Source organism: Sitophilus oryzae, unplaced genomic scaffold, assembly GCF_002938485.1.
Source record: "Sitophilus oryzae breed Bouriz unplaced genomic scaffold, Soryzae_2.0 scaffold_1745_pilon_pilon, whole genome shotgun sequence".
NCBI classification, from domain to species: domain Eukaryota; kingdom Metazoa; phylum Arthropoda; class Insecta; order Coleoptera; family Curculionidae; genus Sitophilus; species Sitophilus oryzae.
In genome coordinates, this window is record NW_022146441.1 from 2,883,621 (window position 1) to 2,901,629 (window position 18,009).

At 32.1% G+C, this 18,009-nt stretch overlaps 1 protein-coding gene across 1 annotated transcript in view; it reads right to left on the reverse strand.

The window, feature by feature from the left end:
- Nucleotides 1-5,861: 5,861 nt before the first annotated feature.
- Nucleotides 5,862-18,009, reverse strand: part of LOC115881978 — a 116,222-nt gene continuing 104,074 nt past the window's right edge. Inside the window, exons 4-7 of the mRNA XM_030899745.1 lie at nt 13,362-13,560; nt 13,201-13,307; nt 12,944-13,135; nt 5,862-6,010 (exon numbers count right to left, since the gene is read on the reverse strand). Of these exons, the coding sequence (XP_030755605.1) occupies nt 13,013-13,135; nt 13,201-13,307; nt 13,362-13,560 (429 nt within the window). The 3' untranslated portion in view covers nt 5,862-6,010; nt 12,944-13,012. The remainder of the gene's footprint in view (nt 6,011-12,943; nt 13,136-13,200; nt 13,308-13,361; nt 13,561-18,009) is intronic.

The following is an 18,009-nucleotide window of genomic DNA, read 5'->3' on the forward strand; positions in this document are numbered from 1 at the left end:
TTAAATAATAGAAATAATCTTATTGATTATAGTACAAAGAGTGGAGATTTTAATGTACTGTAAAATTAAAATATGGTAATAATCTTGTACAAATAATTTACATTTTACTTCTAACTTTTCCACCAATAAGGATATACGTAGATAAAAACATACACGGAGATAAAGAAATTTAGCATATGGCGTAGGTCTCTCGAATAATGATACAAATTATGTTACTTTTTTATTGTTTAAGCTAAACTATATTTCTAAAGTAAACAGATTTTAAGAAAAAATATAGAAAAAATTATTATCTTACAAATGTATGTATTTTAATTTAAATTCTAACGGTTATAACGTGTATCAGAAGAATATAAATCTAAATATTATTGGAAAAAATATAAAACTTATAAAAAGTTATTTTTCAGTGTGAAGAAAAAGATGGTGAATAATAGTTATTTTTTATACAAGTTTCATTTTTTTATGCAAAATATGTAATTTGACAAATAAATAAAGCTGTCTCTTTAGTTGTCAGTTTTGAGTCAATAATTTTTTAATTCTCTTTCGTGTCGATTGCTGATTGAATTGGAGCCAGCAATGGCTCAAAACTAAGTAAGTAAATTAGCAACAGATATTCAGGCTGAGGTGACAAACGCTATATCCAAACTACTTGCATTTAAATCCCGAATAACTTATGAAAAGGGATAAAAAAAAATCAAAAATGGAAGCAATTAAAAAAAAACGTGCGAGAAGAAATAAAGTTTTTAACCTATCCTCTAAGCTAATATTTTGATAGATTTAAGGCAATTTTAACAGTTGCTATGGAAAAAAAAAGACTTAAGTTTCTGAGAAATACATCTATTTCTATTAGGTTGGATTACATAAACCCTCTTCAATTTTCTTTTTTTTTTTAGTAGAATAAGTGATTATTAGTGGAAATGCTAACAGATCCCTTCTTTGTATTTTAATTATCGGAAAATTCCAACAACATGCCGACGAAAAAATCCTCTTTTTCTATCCCATTTCGACGTTTTAATTAAAACAAGCCCCCACCTTCAGCACTACGGTATAAAGATCCCCAAATCGAATCCCCATAAAACATCCCTTGTAAATGAGAAAAGAGGAATTATCTACCTCCCGCGTTCCGTTTTACCCTCGCTTCCGCCGCCGGTATAGTTCGCTGCTAGTTGATTATCAATTAATATCTCGCGAACACCGTTAGAGGAGATGATGCAGAAAATGCATAGAGAATGATAAAAGTGATTAGTTGGTTTAATTTTGAAGGATAATAGTTTTTTATTACAGCATTATGGGCTTGGTGTATTTTCGGCCGGTGCTGCCGCCATCGGAAAATATATTAAACAACTAGTATATACAAATACACCGGTTTAAATAGCGAGTATACGAAAAAATTTATTATATAATTATTCCAAAAGTGTTAAGCCCCATACTCACTACTTCACTTCGTTTCCTTCCTCGCGTCCTTTCGTCCAAAAATCATATATTTACTATGGAAAATGTCGATTTTATGCGACTGTGTGTTCCTTCCTCCTTCGTCAAAACGCTACTTCGTCCGTTTACTTCCTCGAAACACTCCTTCCCGTACTGTCGGTTTTTGGACGAAGTAGGAAAGGAATTATCACGAACACAAAAAATATTAAAATATATAAATCAATCTTGGATTTCATTCGTAGTTGATTTCTTGATTTGGCAGTACGTCTGTACAGGGCGTCCCATTTTCCTGTGTTTTGCAGGGTTTCTCGTTTATGAGTCGAGATACAAAGATGCGGTTTTCACATTACGCTGTTACTTTTTTATGAAACTAATGATGCTACATACAGATATGTCCTAGCTCTCTTACTTCCTAAAATACAGGGCGAATCTGAAATTATTGCAATTTTCGATCCCCTTTGTATCATAACTTATCGAAAATGTGAAAACGGTCTCCCGTACAGTTTTTCACGTAGAATGCAGTGACGTAACTATTTCTTCGTTGGAATCTGTCTTTTTTTAAATTGACTAAAACTTATATGTTTTTTTTAAATGCGATATTTTGTATATTATTTTATTTTCCTTGTTACGGGCTCTCTAAAATACTTATTTTCATAAACGGGGTAAAATGCATTATTTAACTTTATTACATAGTCGGCCGATTTAAATTAGATAATCAAAACAATCAACTAATTTATTCGACGTAAAATGTTGGTTATTGGCATGTTATTTAAAAGCAGCAAAATTATCTGGTAAAATTAAGTTAAATAAAATAAGAGCTGTTTACCAGTTTAGCAGTACCTAAATAAATAAATATTGAGTATATTATAATTTTAGAAAGCTCATAACAAGGCAAATAAAATAAAACATTATATATAGTCATTTTTCGAAATAGACAGCTCCCAACGAAGAACTAGTTTCGTCACTGCATTCTACCTGAAAAACGAGACACGGGCGCGGGCGGTGGGTAAGTACTCAATAGGTAAAACAAAACAAAATCAGGGTATCCGGTATATACCTGTACATTTAGATGAACAGTCTAATTTTAAAAAAGGTATTTTCAACGACCGCATAGTAAATACCCGGTATAATACCAGTAATATCAAGAATACGAGTATATCTACAATATTCCTTATATAATAGATATATTGATATATTTCTGTTCCCGGTATTATACCGGGTATTTACTATGCGGTCGTCGGAAACTCCTTTTAATAAAATTAGGATGGTCATCTAAATCTACAGGTAGGTATACACATAAACACCCAGATTTTATTTATCTACAAATTGGGTACTTACCCACCGCCCATCACTGATCCTTTTCACCTTTTCGATAAGTTATAAGATAATCGAGATACAAAGGTTATCGAAAAATGCAAAAATTTCTATTAATTAAAAAATAAAAAGTAAAAGAAAGAAATAAGAAATAACTTTGAACTAAGAAGAAGGCTAGGATAAATCTGTGTGTAGCATATTTAGTTTCATGATAAGTAGAACAATCATGTGAAAACGGCATTTTTATATCTCTACTCATAAACCAGAAACCCCATAAAATACACAAAAATGGGACATCCTGTACATCTAGCAATCGCCAGTCGATATAACATAATTCACACACAGTAGTCTAAAAAATGGAAGAAAAAAAACAATATTGTCTTCATATTTGTGAAAAAATACATGTCTATATTTATGTAATCGTAGCGACAAAAATAAAAAAATAGAAATAGTGTGCATGATGCCTTTACAAAAATATCTGAAGAAATGGGGGGATTGATATCAACGTTTAATTAGTAAGTCATATTTCATAGTTTCGATATAAATTACATAATAAACTTTACTCTATTGTTGACTCGCTTTGTACATTCATACTGATATACCTTGTACATGATACTGAATTATTCGGATTTATTAAAAAAAATCTATATTATTAAAATTCAATTTTTATTTTTGACACCGCAAAGAATTGCAGTTTTTTAAAATAAAAATTCTGCACCTTTCGGATTTTTTAAAAATTTTAGAGGTTACTAGAGATTTCGTAATAAACATGTAACCGCTATATTAAAAATATTTGTGGTGTGTTGTTGCATAATCGACTAATTTCCAAGCATCGAAGGACGAAGGAAGGAAGCGATGGGACGAAGGAACGAAGTGAAGTGACGAAGTAAGGCGAGGAAGGGACGAAGGAGCGAAGTATGAGTATGTGGCTTAAAAATAAAAAATTTTTCGTCGTGTATAAAACAATATTTCTTTCCATAGCGAGTTACGTTTTAAAAAATATTCAGAAATTATTATTTCAAGGAATTTATTACGAGTAGAAAAAATACAGTGCTGGGTTGGCGTTGGTTTCTATGTAATTTGACAAATAAATAAAGCTGTCTCCATAGATAAAAGACTTATACTATTAAATAGATAGGCAACTTATAATACATTTCAATTTTATTATACAAGGGCGCCTCTGGTAGACGGAGGAAGAAATACTAATGGAAGAGAGGGGTGCGAGGAAGGGGGGTTGTTTTAGTCTAAGGTTTTAGTTAATTTAAAATAAATTTAGACATACATAACTCCTGGCATGTTTTTTAATTTTAATTGTCTATTCTCTACAGTTTAATGTTTAATTGATTTTTTTCATATTTTTACTTTTGAGGACTATGCGCGGTTAACGATTCATTTGTTTAGATAAAAAGTATTAAAATAAAAAAAAAAAAAAAAAAATTACAGATATTTTTTTTTTAATACGACCCTGTTTATCAATAGTTTATTTTCTGGGAAATTTTTGATACGTTTTAATCCGGCCCTGACTCGTCACCCATAATGGTGTTTTCAAGGTCAAATTTTATATAGAAATTTTGAAACAATGGGATCTGGGCAGAGTTAGCCTGCCGTGTGATTTATATGCCGTGATGTTAGCGGGATTGACAAAGACGATACTATATCGCGTTTCTTTGATTGATTCGTTTTTGTGCGTCAGTCCATTGGTGTGCTTGCAGTGCGACCAATGGGGCATTCCATTTTATATTTATAACCAAATATATGTTTTGAAAAGACTTTGACAGTTAAAACAACAAATTACAACAGATTATATATTGACTATTATAAGACGTGAAAGACCACAGCACTGGAATTAAGTTTTATGTGACCTTGAACAGATTAGTTCACATGGTTATGGTAGTGACCGATGAATCACTCCCAAACATTCGTGGCGTTTACTATACCAAATTTAATCAGAAAATATGCTGTCAATTTTATATAAGCAAAATCATAGTTAAAAAAATTGTTGCGGTATATTCCATGAAATACTAATATGAAAATATTCGAAAAATCGAGAAAGGTATTTTTATTTTACAACAAAAAATGTTGGAGCTCTTGTATCTTTAATATCTTATAACTTAATATTCCTTATAAATGGCACAGCTTATATACTAACTAATTCATATATTTATAAAGACTATATCCACATATATGCTATTCTAAGGCCATTGATACACCTTGATTCACAAAATCAAATGTTAGATATTTGCAATGACTAAAGAAAACAAGACCCGAGACCAAACTGTGACCATTCTTCCAAACAGTGCCGTGGCACATATTCTTCTTAATATAGCCGCTTTGAGGCGATATTTATATTTTTGGTAAATTTTTTGACTACGTCTATGGTGTACGCGGTGGTATCATACTAATTAATTACGAAAAAAATGTATTAAAATGTTAACAAAAGGTACAAAACATATAATATCAAGAAAATAATTATCGAATTCGATAAAAAAAACGCTAAAAAGGAGGAGTTGACTGTTTTTTTCCTACGAAACGTAACTCCTGGCTTTTTCTTACCATTTCGGCTTTTACACTTGAAAGCTGAACACATCACCATTGTAATAAAGTTTATACAAAGTTTACTACACACCACAAACTATTAAAAATGGCTAAAATTGTCACTGGTGACTCACGCGTCCTTGTATTCTTTATAGTCATTGCTCCCCTATATCACATCAACTTGAAATTTCCATCTTTTACATTTTTTTATCAATATAGTCTTCAGAAATATATGAAAATATTTAATTTAATTAATATCTTATATTTATGTATTTACACAAGTTTTCTATAACAACCATTGTATCAAATTTCTTGTTTTTTTTTCTCTAAAAAATACACAGTCAATTCCAGATCGACACAGATACATTCAATCCCCTCTTTTTTATCAAATTTTCGACTTTCATCGAAAAAATTCACTTTGAGTGTGCTCTATCCAGAGCCTTTACAATTCTCCAAATTTATTTCCGCTCTCAATACAAACGAAACACGAATGAGCAACGTAGAGAAAAAAATAATGACCAAACGTATCGTTTTTGATGTTAAATCCGCTTCATTGGCGTGCGAATAAAGGGGTGATCGTAATTAATTGGCCCATTATGGTGATACATGGAGCGAAAAAATCAACAAAAAAATGTCCTCTTTACGTCACATCGGCGCTGGCGTGTCCAAAAAATCAACAGAACGTGTTTTCCTGGGCGTACAAAACTGCGAAGATCCAAGCTCTCTAAAATTTCTGCAAAAATATTGAACAATTAGAATACATACTGTTAAATACAAAAAATACAACAAAAATTAAGAAATAATAATATCTCTAGTCTGTCCAATTAAAGGTTAGTTTTCCTGTTAATTTTTAACTTTTAGATGTTATCTATTAGATGAGCTCCGTAGTACAATTAAAAGTATTAAAAATAAATTCTCATCTGGGACTGATGGGCTTACTCTCAAAATGTTCTCTGAACTTCCGGAATGCACGTTAATCTATCCTACTACTTTAATTAACGAGGAGATAAAGATCAAGCTTCAAACTATCGTTCAATTGCTCTCCTGCCCACATTATCTAAGATCATTGAAAGATTGGTTAAAAAAAGGCTTCTATTTTTTCTCCTTAAATATAAAGTACTTTCTACCCATCAATTTGGATTTCTAAGTAACAGTTGCACAAATGATGCTATGTTCGATCTTTTCAATAATGTATACTCTAATAACCATCACTCTACAACGACAATTTTCTGTGGCTTCTCTAAGGCTTTGGACTGTGTAAATCATAATATTTTAATTAACAAATTGCAATACTATGGATTCAGGGGAGTGCCGCTCGAATGGCTTAAGACGTATCTTGGCAACAGAAGGCAGCTTGTGGGGATTGATACGTCTATGTCTTGTTGTAAGCCTATAGAATGTGGTGTCCCTCAGGGTTCAGTACTTGGCCCTATTTTGTTTCTGGTGTTTATCAACGACATTGCAAATCTAGACATTAGCGGTAAAATCTGCCTCTTTGCGGACGATACTAGTTTCACTTGGAGCGGCCCAGATGGTACGGCACTATATAATACTATATCCAGTGACTTACGCACCATTAAATCTTGGTGCCATTCTAATCTCCTATGCCTCAACCTTTTAAAAACTAAAGTTTTGTCATATAAAAGTACTATACAACCTTTTGTACTTAATAACGCCACTATTGACGTCGTGGACTCTGTGAAATTCTTAGGACTTGTTGTAGACAACTCGTTAAAATGGGACTTTCACATCGAAGCTTTATCAAAGAAACTAAGCGCTGTCTGTTTTGCGCTAAGATCATTTTCGAAGGAACTTAACTCATCAACCTCTAGAATGGTTTATTATGCCCTTTTTGAGTCGCATCTTCGTTATGCCCTTCCATTCTGGGGTACTTGTTGCGCGACAAAATTTGATCGTATTTTCAAACTTCAGAAGAGAGCAGTTCGATACTTATTGGGACTAAACAGTAGAACTCACTGCTAGAATTTCTTTAAAAATTTCAAAATACTGACTCTTCCTTCCTTATTCATTTTTGAATCCGTTTGCTTAATCCGCAAGCACATATCTGCTATTCCGGAAAGGCCTTCTCTCACAACTATCATACAGTTGTTCATCACATACGACACGGAAGGTCAGGGCTAAACAATGATACTTTCATGGCTAAATTGTGTTTGGGGTTTTGAAGGACTATTAGAGCTGCCAATTTAAAATATTTTACATATTGGGAGTGTCCCAAATAAATGTAAATATCAAAGTTGTGGTTTTTTAAATGTACACGATATATTATTACATTTTTAGTAAGCGCATTTAAATTAAGGTTTATTATACTTAAAAAAACTTTACTGTTTTTGAAATATTTTCACTTTGTGAAATTGCAGTAAAAATTTTAAAGCTTTTTCTCCAAGGGTATCAATGTTTTAATACTAAATATTTAATGAAGTTTATTGATTGATCAGTTATTGTGTTGCAATATAAAAAATAGTACTACCTTTTAAAGTGTCTAAAATTTATAATTTAAATAATTTTTAGCTTTCCAAACGGGCACAATTTCTTTAATTTAAATGGAATGCCCTGTATATTTTAGGAGAATCAGATGCACAATTAAATTGTCTATCAAATTGTATTATACCATTTTTTACCTATCCCTTCAAGTTTTCGTAGAAAATGCATTTTCTTTTAATTTAGACCTCATTTATCAATATATCTATAATTATTATTAATCAACGCAAACAGTCAGTTAATGTAGTTTGAATACTGGAATCATATTAATTGATCCTCTTTAACAAATATTTAAACAGTTTTTGTTACTTTTTAATGAAATAAACGAATTATATCGACAATATTAGTATCTGTACTCTTTAAAAATTTGGTACATCTTTAAAAATAATCTGAAAATGTCAATAGTCCATGGGTATATTGATAAATAAGTTCTAAATTACAAGAAAATGCATTTTCTACGGAAACTTAAAGAGATAGGTAAAAAATGGTATAATATAATTTGATAGACAATTAAATTGTGCATCTGATTCTCGTAAAATATACAGGATGTTCTATTTAAATTAAACAAGTTATTGCCGTTTGAAGCTAATAATTATTTAAAATAAATTTTTAGACACTCTGTATAAGGTGGTATTATTTTTATTATTGCAACACAATAATTGATCAGTAAATAAACTTCAGTAAATATTTAGTATTAAAAACTTTGATACCCTTGGAGAAATGAAGCCTTAAAATTTTTACTGCAATTTCACAAAATTGAAAATATTAACGGTAAGGTTTAAGTATAATAAACCTTAATCAAATTTACCTTTATTTTAATCGTAGAAACTAAAAATGTAATAATATACAGGGTGTTCCATTTAAAAAAATACCACTTGGATATTTTTTACTTATTTGGGACACTCTGTATCTTGTAAAATTATTTTTAAATTGTACCTCTAATAGTCCTTCATCGAACCCAAAACTTACAATTTGTAAAAATCTCATCGTTTAGCTACAATACTCCGTGTCGTATGTGGTGAACAACCCTGTATATACAAAACCGGATGTTCCATAAGAAAAAATATAACTTTGGTATGGATCTTAGTTCTGAAACACCCTGTATATTTCAAAATAATTTTAAATTGTGCACATTGCCTCCCCACATATACTTATAAAATATTTTGTTTCTACATCTTTCCGTTTTCGTATAATCAACCGAGGCGAATGAGGTGCGCCACCCTGTATATTTATTAGTAAATAACAGCAGTTTTATCAAAATGCGTAATTTGACCAAAATCGCCAATTTCCATGACTATATGTACGGAAAAAAGTTGAAAAATTACTAGTTTAAAAATTTACGTTTAAATTTCAATCAAAGATTTTTTGAACATGATAAATATAGTTTTTACTCGCCCTGTATGGCTTTTCAAAATTTTAACATTCGCTATGGGCTTTACAAAATAAGCAAAACTAAATGATCAAATTAGCCTGTTTTTATTGATGGTTTTTAAATAAATAAGTAGTTAACGTTACATTTTAAAATTATTGGATATTATAAAAAAATTCCTTTTGTTATATGTTGGCCTTGAACCCAGGAAATAAGCAATTTTAATAAAAAAAACTGTTGAAAAAATATAAAAACCTGTTTTTCACGAACCATAAATTCGACATAATGCAGACTGCAATCGTAAACCTGGATAGAAATAAAATATCTTAATTAAAATAGTATTATATGAGGTATACAACATTTTAACAATGGTTAAAATAATTAGAATGTGTGTATCATACAGAACAACTATCAAAAAACTTGTCAAATTCGCTTTGGCTACATATGATAACCTTCGAAACATATTTTTTATGTTAACTTTTTACGCCAAATGATTTTCAAATCTTGTAGCAAACTTTGGGTTAACAGATTATTGAATTGTTTAACTCCCTCCTTTATGTTTCAAAGCTATGAATCCACCTAATATGATATCTCGTTAACAAGATTATATTTTTAGAAAAATTAATAGGAGCGTAGAGAGTCAAAAACCCTAAAATTTGGTTTGGCCTTTGAACAAAAAGACTAAGGAAAGAGTATAATGCATGGTCGACGGAAAGAAGACTCTAGGGTGGAGATCCTTGACAGTTCTGTTTGACGATTCATTTGACACATTTGAATTTGATTTGAAATTTTGTGAATTTGTCAGTCTTTACTGAGCTTATTTTATGTTATTATTTATTTTACTACTGATAGTTGTGTAAAGGTAGTAAATCTAGAAGGAAATTGTGGCAGAACTTAAATTAACAGTGACACTATCGCGATTTATCGAAAAAGACTGTAGGTTGTGTAGCGTGCGGTAGATCTCGGCAAAAATCCAGTGAAATCATGGAACAACTTTTCGCTAGTAAGTGACTATATAATATACATACGTGTAGTAAACCGATCATTTATGAAATTCACTTAAATTAACTAATTATATATTTTTTCTTGCATTATTGCTTTTATTTACTGTTTGTCAAAGATTAGATGTCAAAGAATTTAGATACGTCAATTTGACTTACCTATTTCAGTAGCGTAGCGGATGTTTCTGTTAATAAATAATTATTATAACTTATCTATTTTTATTAGAATTATCTATTTTTATTACTACCAACATTTATTCACAACGTAAAATAAAACAACAAATTATTGAGTCTACCCCACGTCTACCCTACATCATGTTTTTACACGTTTTGAATAAAATTAGAACGGCAGTGATAAATCGGAATTTAAGTCGGCCATTTTATAGTCCAGTCGCCGTGGATCTAAAATTATTGATATGCTCCCTCCTTAATCTTTTTATTCGAAGGGTTTGGCCCTTGAAAAAATTCAAAACTAAAAGCAAAAATGTCAAAAGTTGACATATTCTATGCCAATCTATTGAGAATGTCATTTTCTATCAAATAAACTAAAAAAATACCGAGGGTGCCATTTAAAAATCAAAAGTTGTAGTCATTTCCGGTGAAACAGGAAGTGACCGAAACTAACTGAATACATCAATCAATCCCGATTTATGTCATATATACTAACATACCAAATATTTTTTTTATCTAAAAAAATAAAAAAATTATAGTTTAATTATAGTTATTATACTTATAATAAAACACCCGGTATAACTTGTTCGACGCATCAGATAACGCTCTTTTCGACTGCGCATGCTATAGGGATCTGAATCTCTAAACTAGTTCGAAACTATTATCGCTAACAAAACTATTAGAAGATCTGACTTATAATATGGGACAATATCTCGCGATGTTTCGTGCAGTTCGTGCTATTAAGCCACAGAAAACGGTTTTACGACAAAGTATATTAAAACACTTTTCCAACTATACGATATAATCGGATATAACGTTAAATTGTTTGGATCTTTTGCTAGGAAAAGCATTAAAGTTCAAAAAATACTTATTTGAATCGCTTTAAACTAAAATAGTACGGAGTTCTTTTTGCGTAATTCGTGTATAACATAATATACTTATTTCAAGAACTGCCAGATTAAAATATACAGGATGTCCTAAAATGCTTATTTTTGTAGATACAGGGTGTAGAAGTTTCATTTTTATTTCGATAGTTTCCAAATAATTTCTGAATTAACGTCAATATTTCAATGAAAATTAGTATCTGGAAGTTTTTTGACATGAGAAATTTGATTTTGATGTCAATATGACTCCTATTTGTAGGGGGCGCCACCTACATGTGTTTTAATTGTTTCGAAGTGTAATAACTTTTCATCCGTACCTGTATAAATCTACCGAGTAAAAAAATATACATTTCCGTGATTTTTTACGTAAAAAATTTCTCTTGGTATAAACCGCTACGAGCAACCATTCTCAAGATATTTAGAATGGAAATAGCCAATACATGTCATTATTGACAGAAAAATAAATAAGTTGAGTGGATAGTTATTTGACTGAAATAATAAATTCGGGAACTTTTTATTTTTTTAAATTAATCCTAAATTTTAGTTAAAAATATTTAAAAAAAAGTAGAAAAAAGACTCAAAGTCTCGGTCTTTTTTCTACTTTTTTAATTTGAAAAATTAAAATCAAATTTATCATATCAAAAAATTTAGAGACAACAATTTTCATCCAAATTTTGACGTTACTTCAGAAATGTTTTGGAAAAAAAATAATAATTTCGAAATAAAAATGAAAAAAAAAGAAAGAACTTCTACACACCCTGTATCTCCGGAACCAAGCATTTTAGGACATATATTTATACGAACATTTTTAGTTATTTTTATGTGCAGAATATGCTGCCGAAGTCAAGAACAGTTAACCTAATAGGACTGCTCATTCAGCCGAAAGTGTCTGCCAGGTGCATGCAAAAACTCTTCGCTTTGTGACGTCAGTGTAGTCCTTGTCATAATAGTGTGTGTATTATTGGTTGCCGTATTCAAAATATTCATTATTTAGTTAATTTATTTAAACACCTTATATGTATACAGTATAGAAAATTAACTGCATAAATCGCATTAAATCAAAACACCAGTTCCCAGCATCACCTTTTGCAGGCATTCTTTTTAGAGTACTTCCATATTTTGCTTTAAAATAATTAATAAACAATATCGTAGACACTTAGTAAGCCATTAGTCACAATCCACAACACAAAATGAACGTATTTATAAATTCTATAGCTCTAAAAACTTCAAAAACACCTTTTTTACATTTAAAATCATCAAAAGAATTAATTCAAAATTTCTCAGCTGTTATTTTTATTAGTTTACCATAGGCAACCAATAAAACACACTATCATGACAAGGACTACAATGACGTCACAATTGTCAGCCAAAGCGCGGGAATAGGCGAACGTACGTCTTATGAGGATGAGCAATCCTATTAGTTTACCGTTCTCAGCCGAATTTTCCGGAATACAGTTCGGACCTCCCTGTATACAGGTGTCCTTTGTTTTACACAGAGTTTTGTTCTAAACAAACATTTTATTACAGATCTAGACACTACTATACAGGGTAAATCTAGAGTATTTTTAGAGGTGGTATATTTCGACTTCTATAAGTTCTTTTCGCGAAAAAAAATTGTATTTTTTTTTGTTTTTTTTGGAAATTAAAAGGAAGAAAAAAACAGAAATCAAAAGTTTAGAGGAAGAAAAAAAAACAAAAAAAATCAGCGGCCTAATACGAGGGACTCCTGGCTATAATCTCACCAAATTCCTAAAATGTTAGTACCGACAGCTCTGTCTTCGTCTGGGTACGCCCTAGGAAAACGATTTTGGCTATACGTCCACTTCGTGACACACTTCCATATAATCCGGATGCAGCATGATATCCTTAATCATATCCTTCAACATCGAGTACCGAATAACCATTGGATAATATTTTGCGTTACTATATTCCGTCTAAAAAAATTACAGAGAAAAAAATACATTAAATTATTCAATAGCAAATAGATTGTTGGTACTACCTTTAATTGTCTAATTAGATTCCTTAACCCCGAGTACTTCTTTAACAACCTGTACAAATCGTTCGTCATCTGTGTGTTTTCCGCATCAATTTGCGACGATGTCATATCTACAAAAAGTACCATACTTACTGAAAAATTCAAAATTTTTATTGGAAATTTACTTTCTAGCCTCTCTATCCTTTCCTTCTTCTCTTGAGCTTCTTCGGCCAATTTTGTGGACGTTTTGACACCGTCTCCAGACTTCTGGGTCTTCTCCATGATGGAACAGGCCCTCAGAACGAAAGCGGGAACCGTCTCCTGCTTTTCCTGTTTGGGTATGTCCACCAGGGTCCAGTATTGTGTTTCTAACCTAATTACATCCTAAAATATAAATAATATGTCATTCTATCAAAGATAATATCTGATATTATTTAGTATTAAACGTATTATTATATCTGATTATAATTTAGTATTAAAAAAAAAATAAAATTAAAATTAGCAGAGGCTCAGATGGGCACCAAAACTGTAGCTGTTAAAACAACGCAAGGAACTCCACAAGGTGGAGTAACCTCCCCTTTGCTGTGGAGCTTGGTGGTGGATGAACTACTAGATGAATTAACTCTAGCGGGAATAAACTGCATTGGGTATGCAGATGACATAGTCATGATCGCTCGGGGGAAAAGGCACCCTGTGTAATATTATCCAAAGACGACTCCGTATCACTGAGAGATGGTGTAGGACTGTCGTGCTGAGTATCAACTCAGACAAAACCGCGATAGTGCCATTCACCAGAAAGCGAAGTCTGAAAAACTTGAAAAGAATTCAACTAGATGGAAAGGTAATACTGCCAACACAGGAAGTTAAATATCTGGGAATAACCCTGGACAGTAAACTCCTGTGGAACAGGCATATTAAGAACACTACCAGCAAAGCCATAAAGGCTCTCATGATATGCAGAAGACTGGCCGGAAATAGATGGGGCTGCTCCCCTAACACTTTGCGCTGGATGTATACCATGATAGTAAGACCCATGATTACTTATGGAGCAGTTGCCTGGTTCACAAAACTAGAGCAACGGACGGCAAGGCTAAACTTGTGCAAAGTCCAGAGACTAGCATGCGTTTGTATCACAGGAGCCATGAAAACCTGTCCAACAGCAGCAATGGAGGTCATTCTAGATCTAACACCACTGCACATTGTCATTGGTAGAGATGCCCATGCGACAATGATTAGAATGGTCACTAACGGAATTAGAACTGGGAGAATTGTCAGATCAGGGGCTTGGAACACCCTCAAAAAGGAAATACCACTCCTGAAACTCCCAGTGGACGATATGCCAAGAACGTACAACTTTGAGAAAATCTCAATGTAGTATTGAACAATAAAAATGATTGGAAGAGCGAAACGCTTGCCCAGCAGTTGAAAGACCATACCATAACTTGGTATACTGATGCTTCCAAGACCAATACGGGAACAGGGATCGGAGTATTTGGGCCGAGAGCTAAATACTCCGAACCAATGGGCACTTACCCTAGTATCCTACAGGCAGAAATCTACGCTATCGAAAGATGCGTACAACTTATCTTAGATAGGAACTATCGGAAACAAAAATAGCCATCTTGTCTGATAGTCAAGCAGCGTTAAAGGCGATCAACTCAGTATCAATCAATTCGAAATTGGTCAAAGAATGCATAGAGAAGCTGAATAAATTAGGCAAAGAAAACAAAGTCCTCCTACACTGGGTGCCTGCTCACCAAGGGATAGAAGGCAATGAAAAAGCAAATAATCTAGCTAGGAAAGCAGCGAACACTCCACTAACTGAACCAGAACCGTTCTGCTTTCCAAGTGGTAACCAACTCAAGGCGGAACTCAAGAACTTGGAAGATTCCATCCGCAACCTGGAATGGAAATTTTCCAATGGTCTAAGACACTCGAAGAAGTTTCTGAGGGCTTATGATGAAGAAAAATCACAGATCTTCCTGGGTCTGAGTAAGAACAATCTTCGGATTGTCACGGGGTTTTTAACAGGACACTGTCTCCTCAACGAACACCTCAGTAGATTGAAACTAAGAAGAAACGGCGAATGCAGATTCTGTGGGGAAGATGGGGAAACACCAGTACACGTCATCACTGAGTGCGCCGAGACGACAACCATTCGTGCCGTGAATTTTGGTACGACTGATATTGGAGATGGAGAACTACCCTCTATAAAACCGTCCCAGATACTGGCTTTTGTCAAAGCCCTGGGACTGTATGATGAGTTATGATTCAAGAAAGGGAGACACAATGGATCTGTAAGGTCGAAGTGATTAACCCCCCTCCCACTCATTCTAAATTCTAATTCTAGTATTAAATACTTTTTTAAACAATTTCAAACGTTTCAAATAATATAAAAAGATTTTAAAGGTAATACCTTGTATCACAAACTAGGTACTTTATCTTTTATACTACAGCCTCGTCACGAAAAGTGTCATTTTTACTCCTAATAAAACAATATAGTATTATACCGTATGATCGAATAAAAACGGCGTCCAGTTGGCTTGGAAATGACGATCGATGACATTTCCCATATAAATTTACATATAAAATAACAGCGATCTTAATTTCACAGCCATCGTTGACGCCGTTTTTATTCGACCATACGGTATTATATTTGCATATTATTTTATAATAACTGTAAGTTCTCTACCAACTAGAAAATCTAATCACAATTTACTATTTTTCCCTTAACAAACAAAAATAGGGGTTTTTTCGCTACAATGGGTTTTATTTTTTACGGCAAATAGATTTCCTGACCCTCTGTAATCCAATTTGATCTTTTATTATTGTGAAAAAGGGTTATACGCCCTAATATTAAACTCAGTTTAGTAAGGTGTTCGTTGTTTTTTACTTTTAGGGTTTCCTAAATGTGAGGATTAAAGTTAAAGCAAAAAGGAACTTGTATTAAGGAAATTACTTTTTGGCATTTGTATCTTATACAAATATATTATTAGAGGAGTATTTTTCAATGCATTCTATCAAATATTAAAAAAAGCTACTGCTCAGCCAGAGCTGCAACAAGTCAGTATTAAAAGAATCGTCGTGTATAAAACAGTATTTTTTCCATAGCGAGTTACGTTTTAAAAAATATTCAGAAATTATTCTTACACGGAATTTATTACGAGTGGAAAAAATATTGTGCTGGGTTGGCGTTGGTTAGTACGTTAGTACGTTGTCACGTACTAGAGATAGATTGGACACTGATATAAAACAAATAAGTCCGTCATTTAGAGCCACCTGGTGATCCGGAAGAAACTAATGGAGAGTTTTGGCATAACATAATTTTAGCGTTCCGTTATTTATTAACGCTAACTAAAACGGTAACGTTATTCAAGCGTAAAATTATTCCTTGTAAAATATAAAATAATAAATATAGACTTGTTTACTATATTTTCTGTTTTATTAGATCATTAGAAGTGTAACATATTCAAAACTAAAAATAAATTATGAATACATACATTTTAAACACCAACAATAGAGTACATAGCGCCTATGTTTTTGATTTAACAAATAAATTATATAATATTATAATAAAAATATTATAGACTACTAATTGTTAAAGTACTATATTACCAACTATGTACTTACTTATTTATGATTAAACATGTATAAAAACATTTATTTCGTTCATAAATGCATTATTCATCTAAGATGTCTAAAAGGTCTTTACTAAAAAAAGTTTACAATCTCACACGATGTAAATATCAAAATGCACAAACTAATAAGAACACAAACTATAAACACAAATCACCGAACTTTCCGGCAAATCAGGAATATCTGAATTAATAATTATTTAAAAATGATTTAAAAATAACTTGACGGATCACCAACATTTTGACAACTAGACCAAAACTAAACCATAGATGGTAGTTAATATAGAAGCTGTCATGTCATCTTCATATATAAATTAGAAACCTGTACTTTAATGTCTTTTGCGCCGTCTGGTGATGCGGAAGAAACTAAATTTATAGTTCCATAAAATTACCATTGAGTGCCTAGGGCATGGTCACTATTTTTTAATTCCCTTTCGTGTCGATTGCTGATTGAATTGGAGTCAGAAATGACTCAAAACGAAATAAGTAAATTACCAACAGATATTCAGGCTGAGACGACAAATGCCATATTCAAACTACTTCCATTTAAATCCCGAATAACTTATGAAAAGGGATACAAAAATGTTCAAAAATGGAAGCAATTAAAAAACGTGCGAGGAGAAATAAAGTTTTTAACCTATCCTCGCTGTTAAAGCATCATTTAATCTACCATTGCGGTTAAAGTACTACTTTATCTACTATTTTTGATAGATATAAGGCAATTTTAATAGTTGCTATGGAAAAAAATGATTTAAATTCTTTTTTTTTGTGAGCTTGTAGCTCTGCAGGCTACATAGCCGGAGAGCTGGCGACATATTTAGAGAACATATTTTAGGCAAGTTAGAATAACAACAAAAAATAAAGTTTAATAACTTGTGAACCCAGAATCCTAAGTCTGGCTGGGGGGTTGGGGGTATTTCGCTACTGCGCAACCCATAACATTTGCAAAAAAATAAACTAAAAACATTCTTTAGGCAACTTGAAATTTGTTTATTCTTAAATTTTAGCATCTATTTAACCTAGAAATAAGTAAAGTTAGACTTTTTTTCGGGTTTAAAGTGTAACCCGACCATTCCAAATATGTTTAATTATTATACCTGGAAAACATACTTTAGGCATTCTAAAACTTTTTACAGCGTGTTTATTAGATGATATTAAAAAATATGTGTTAATTGCCAGACGAATTCAATGGGATTTA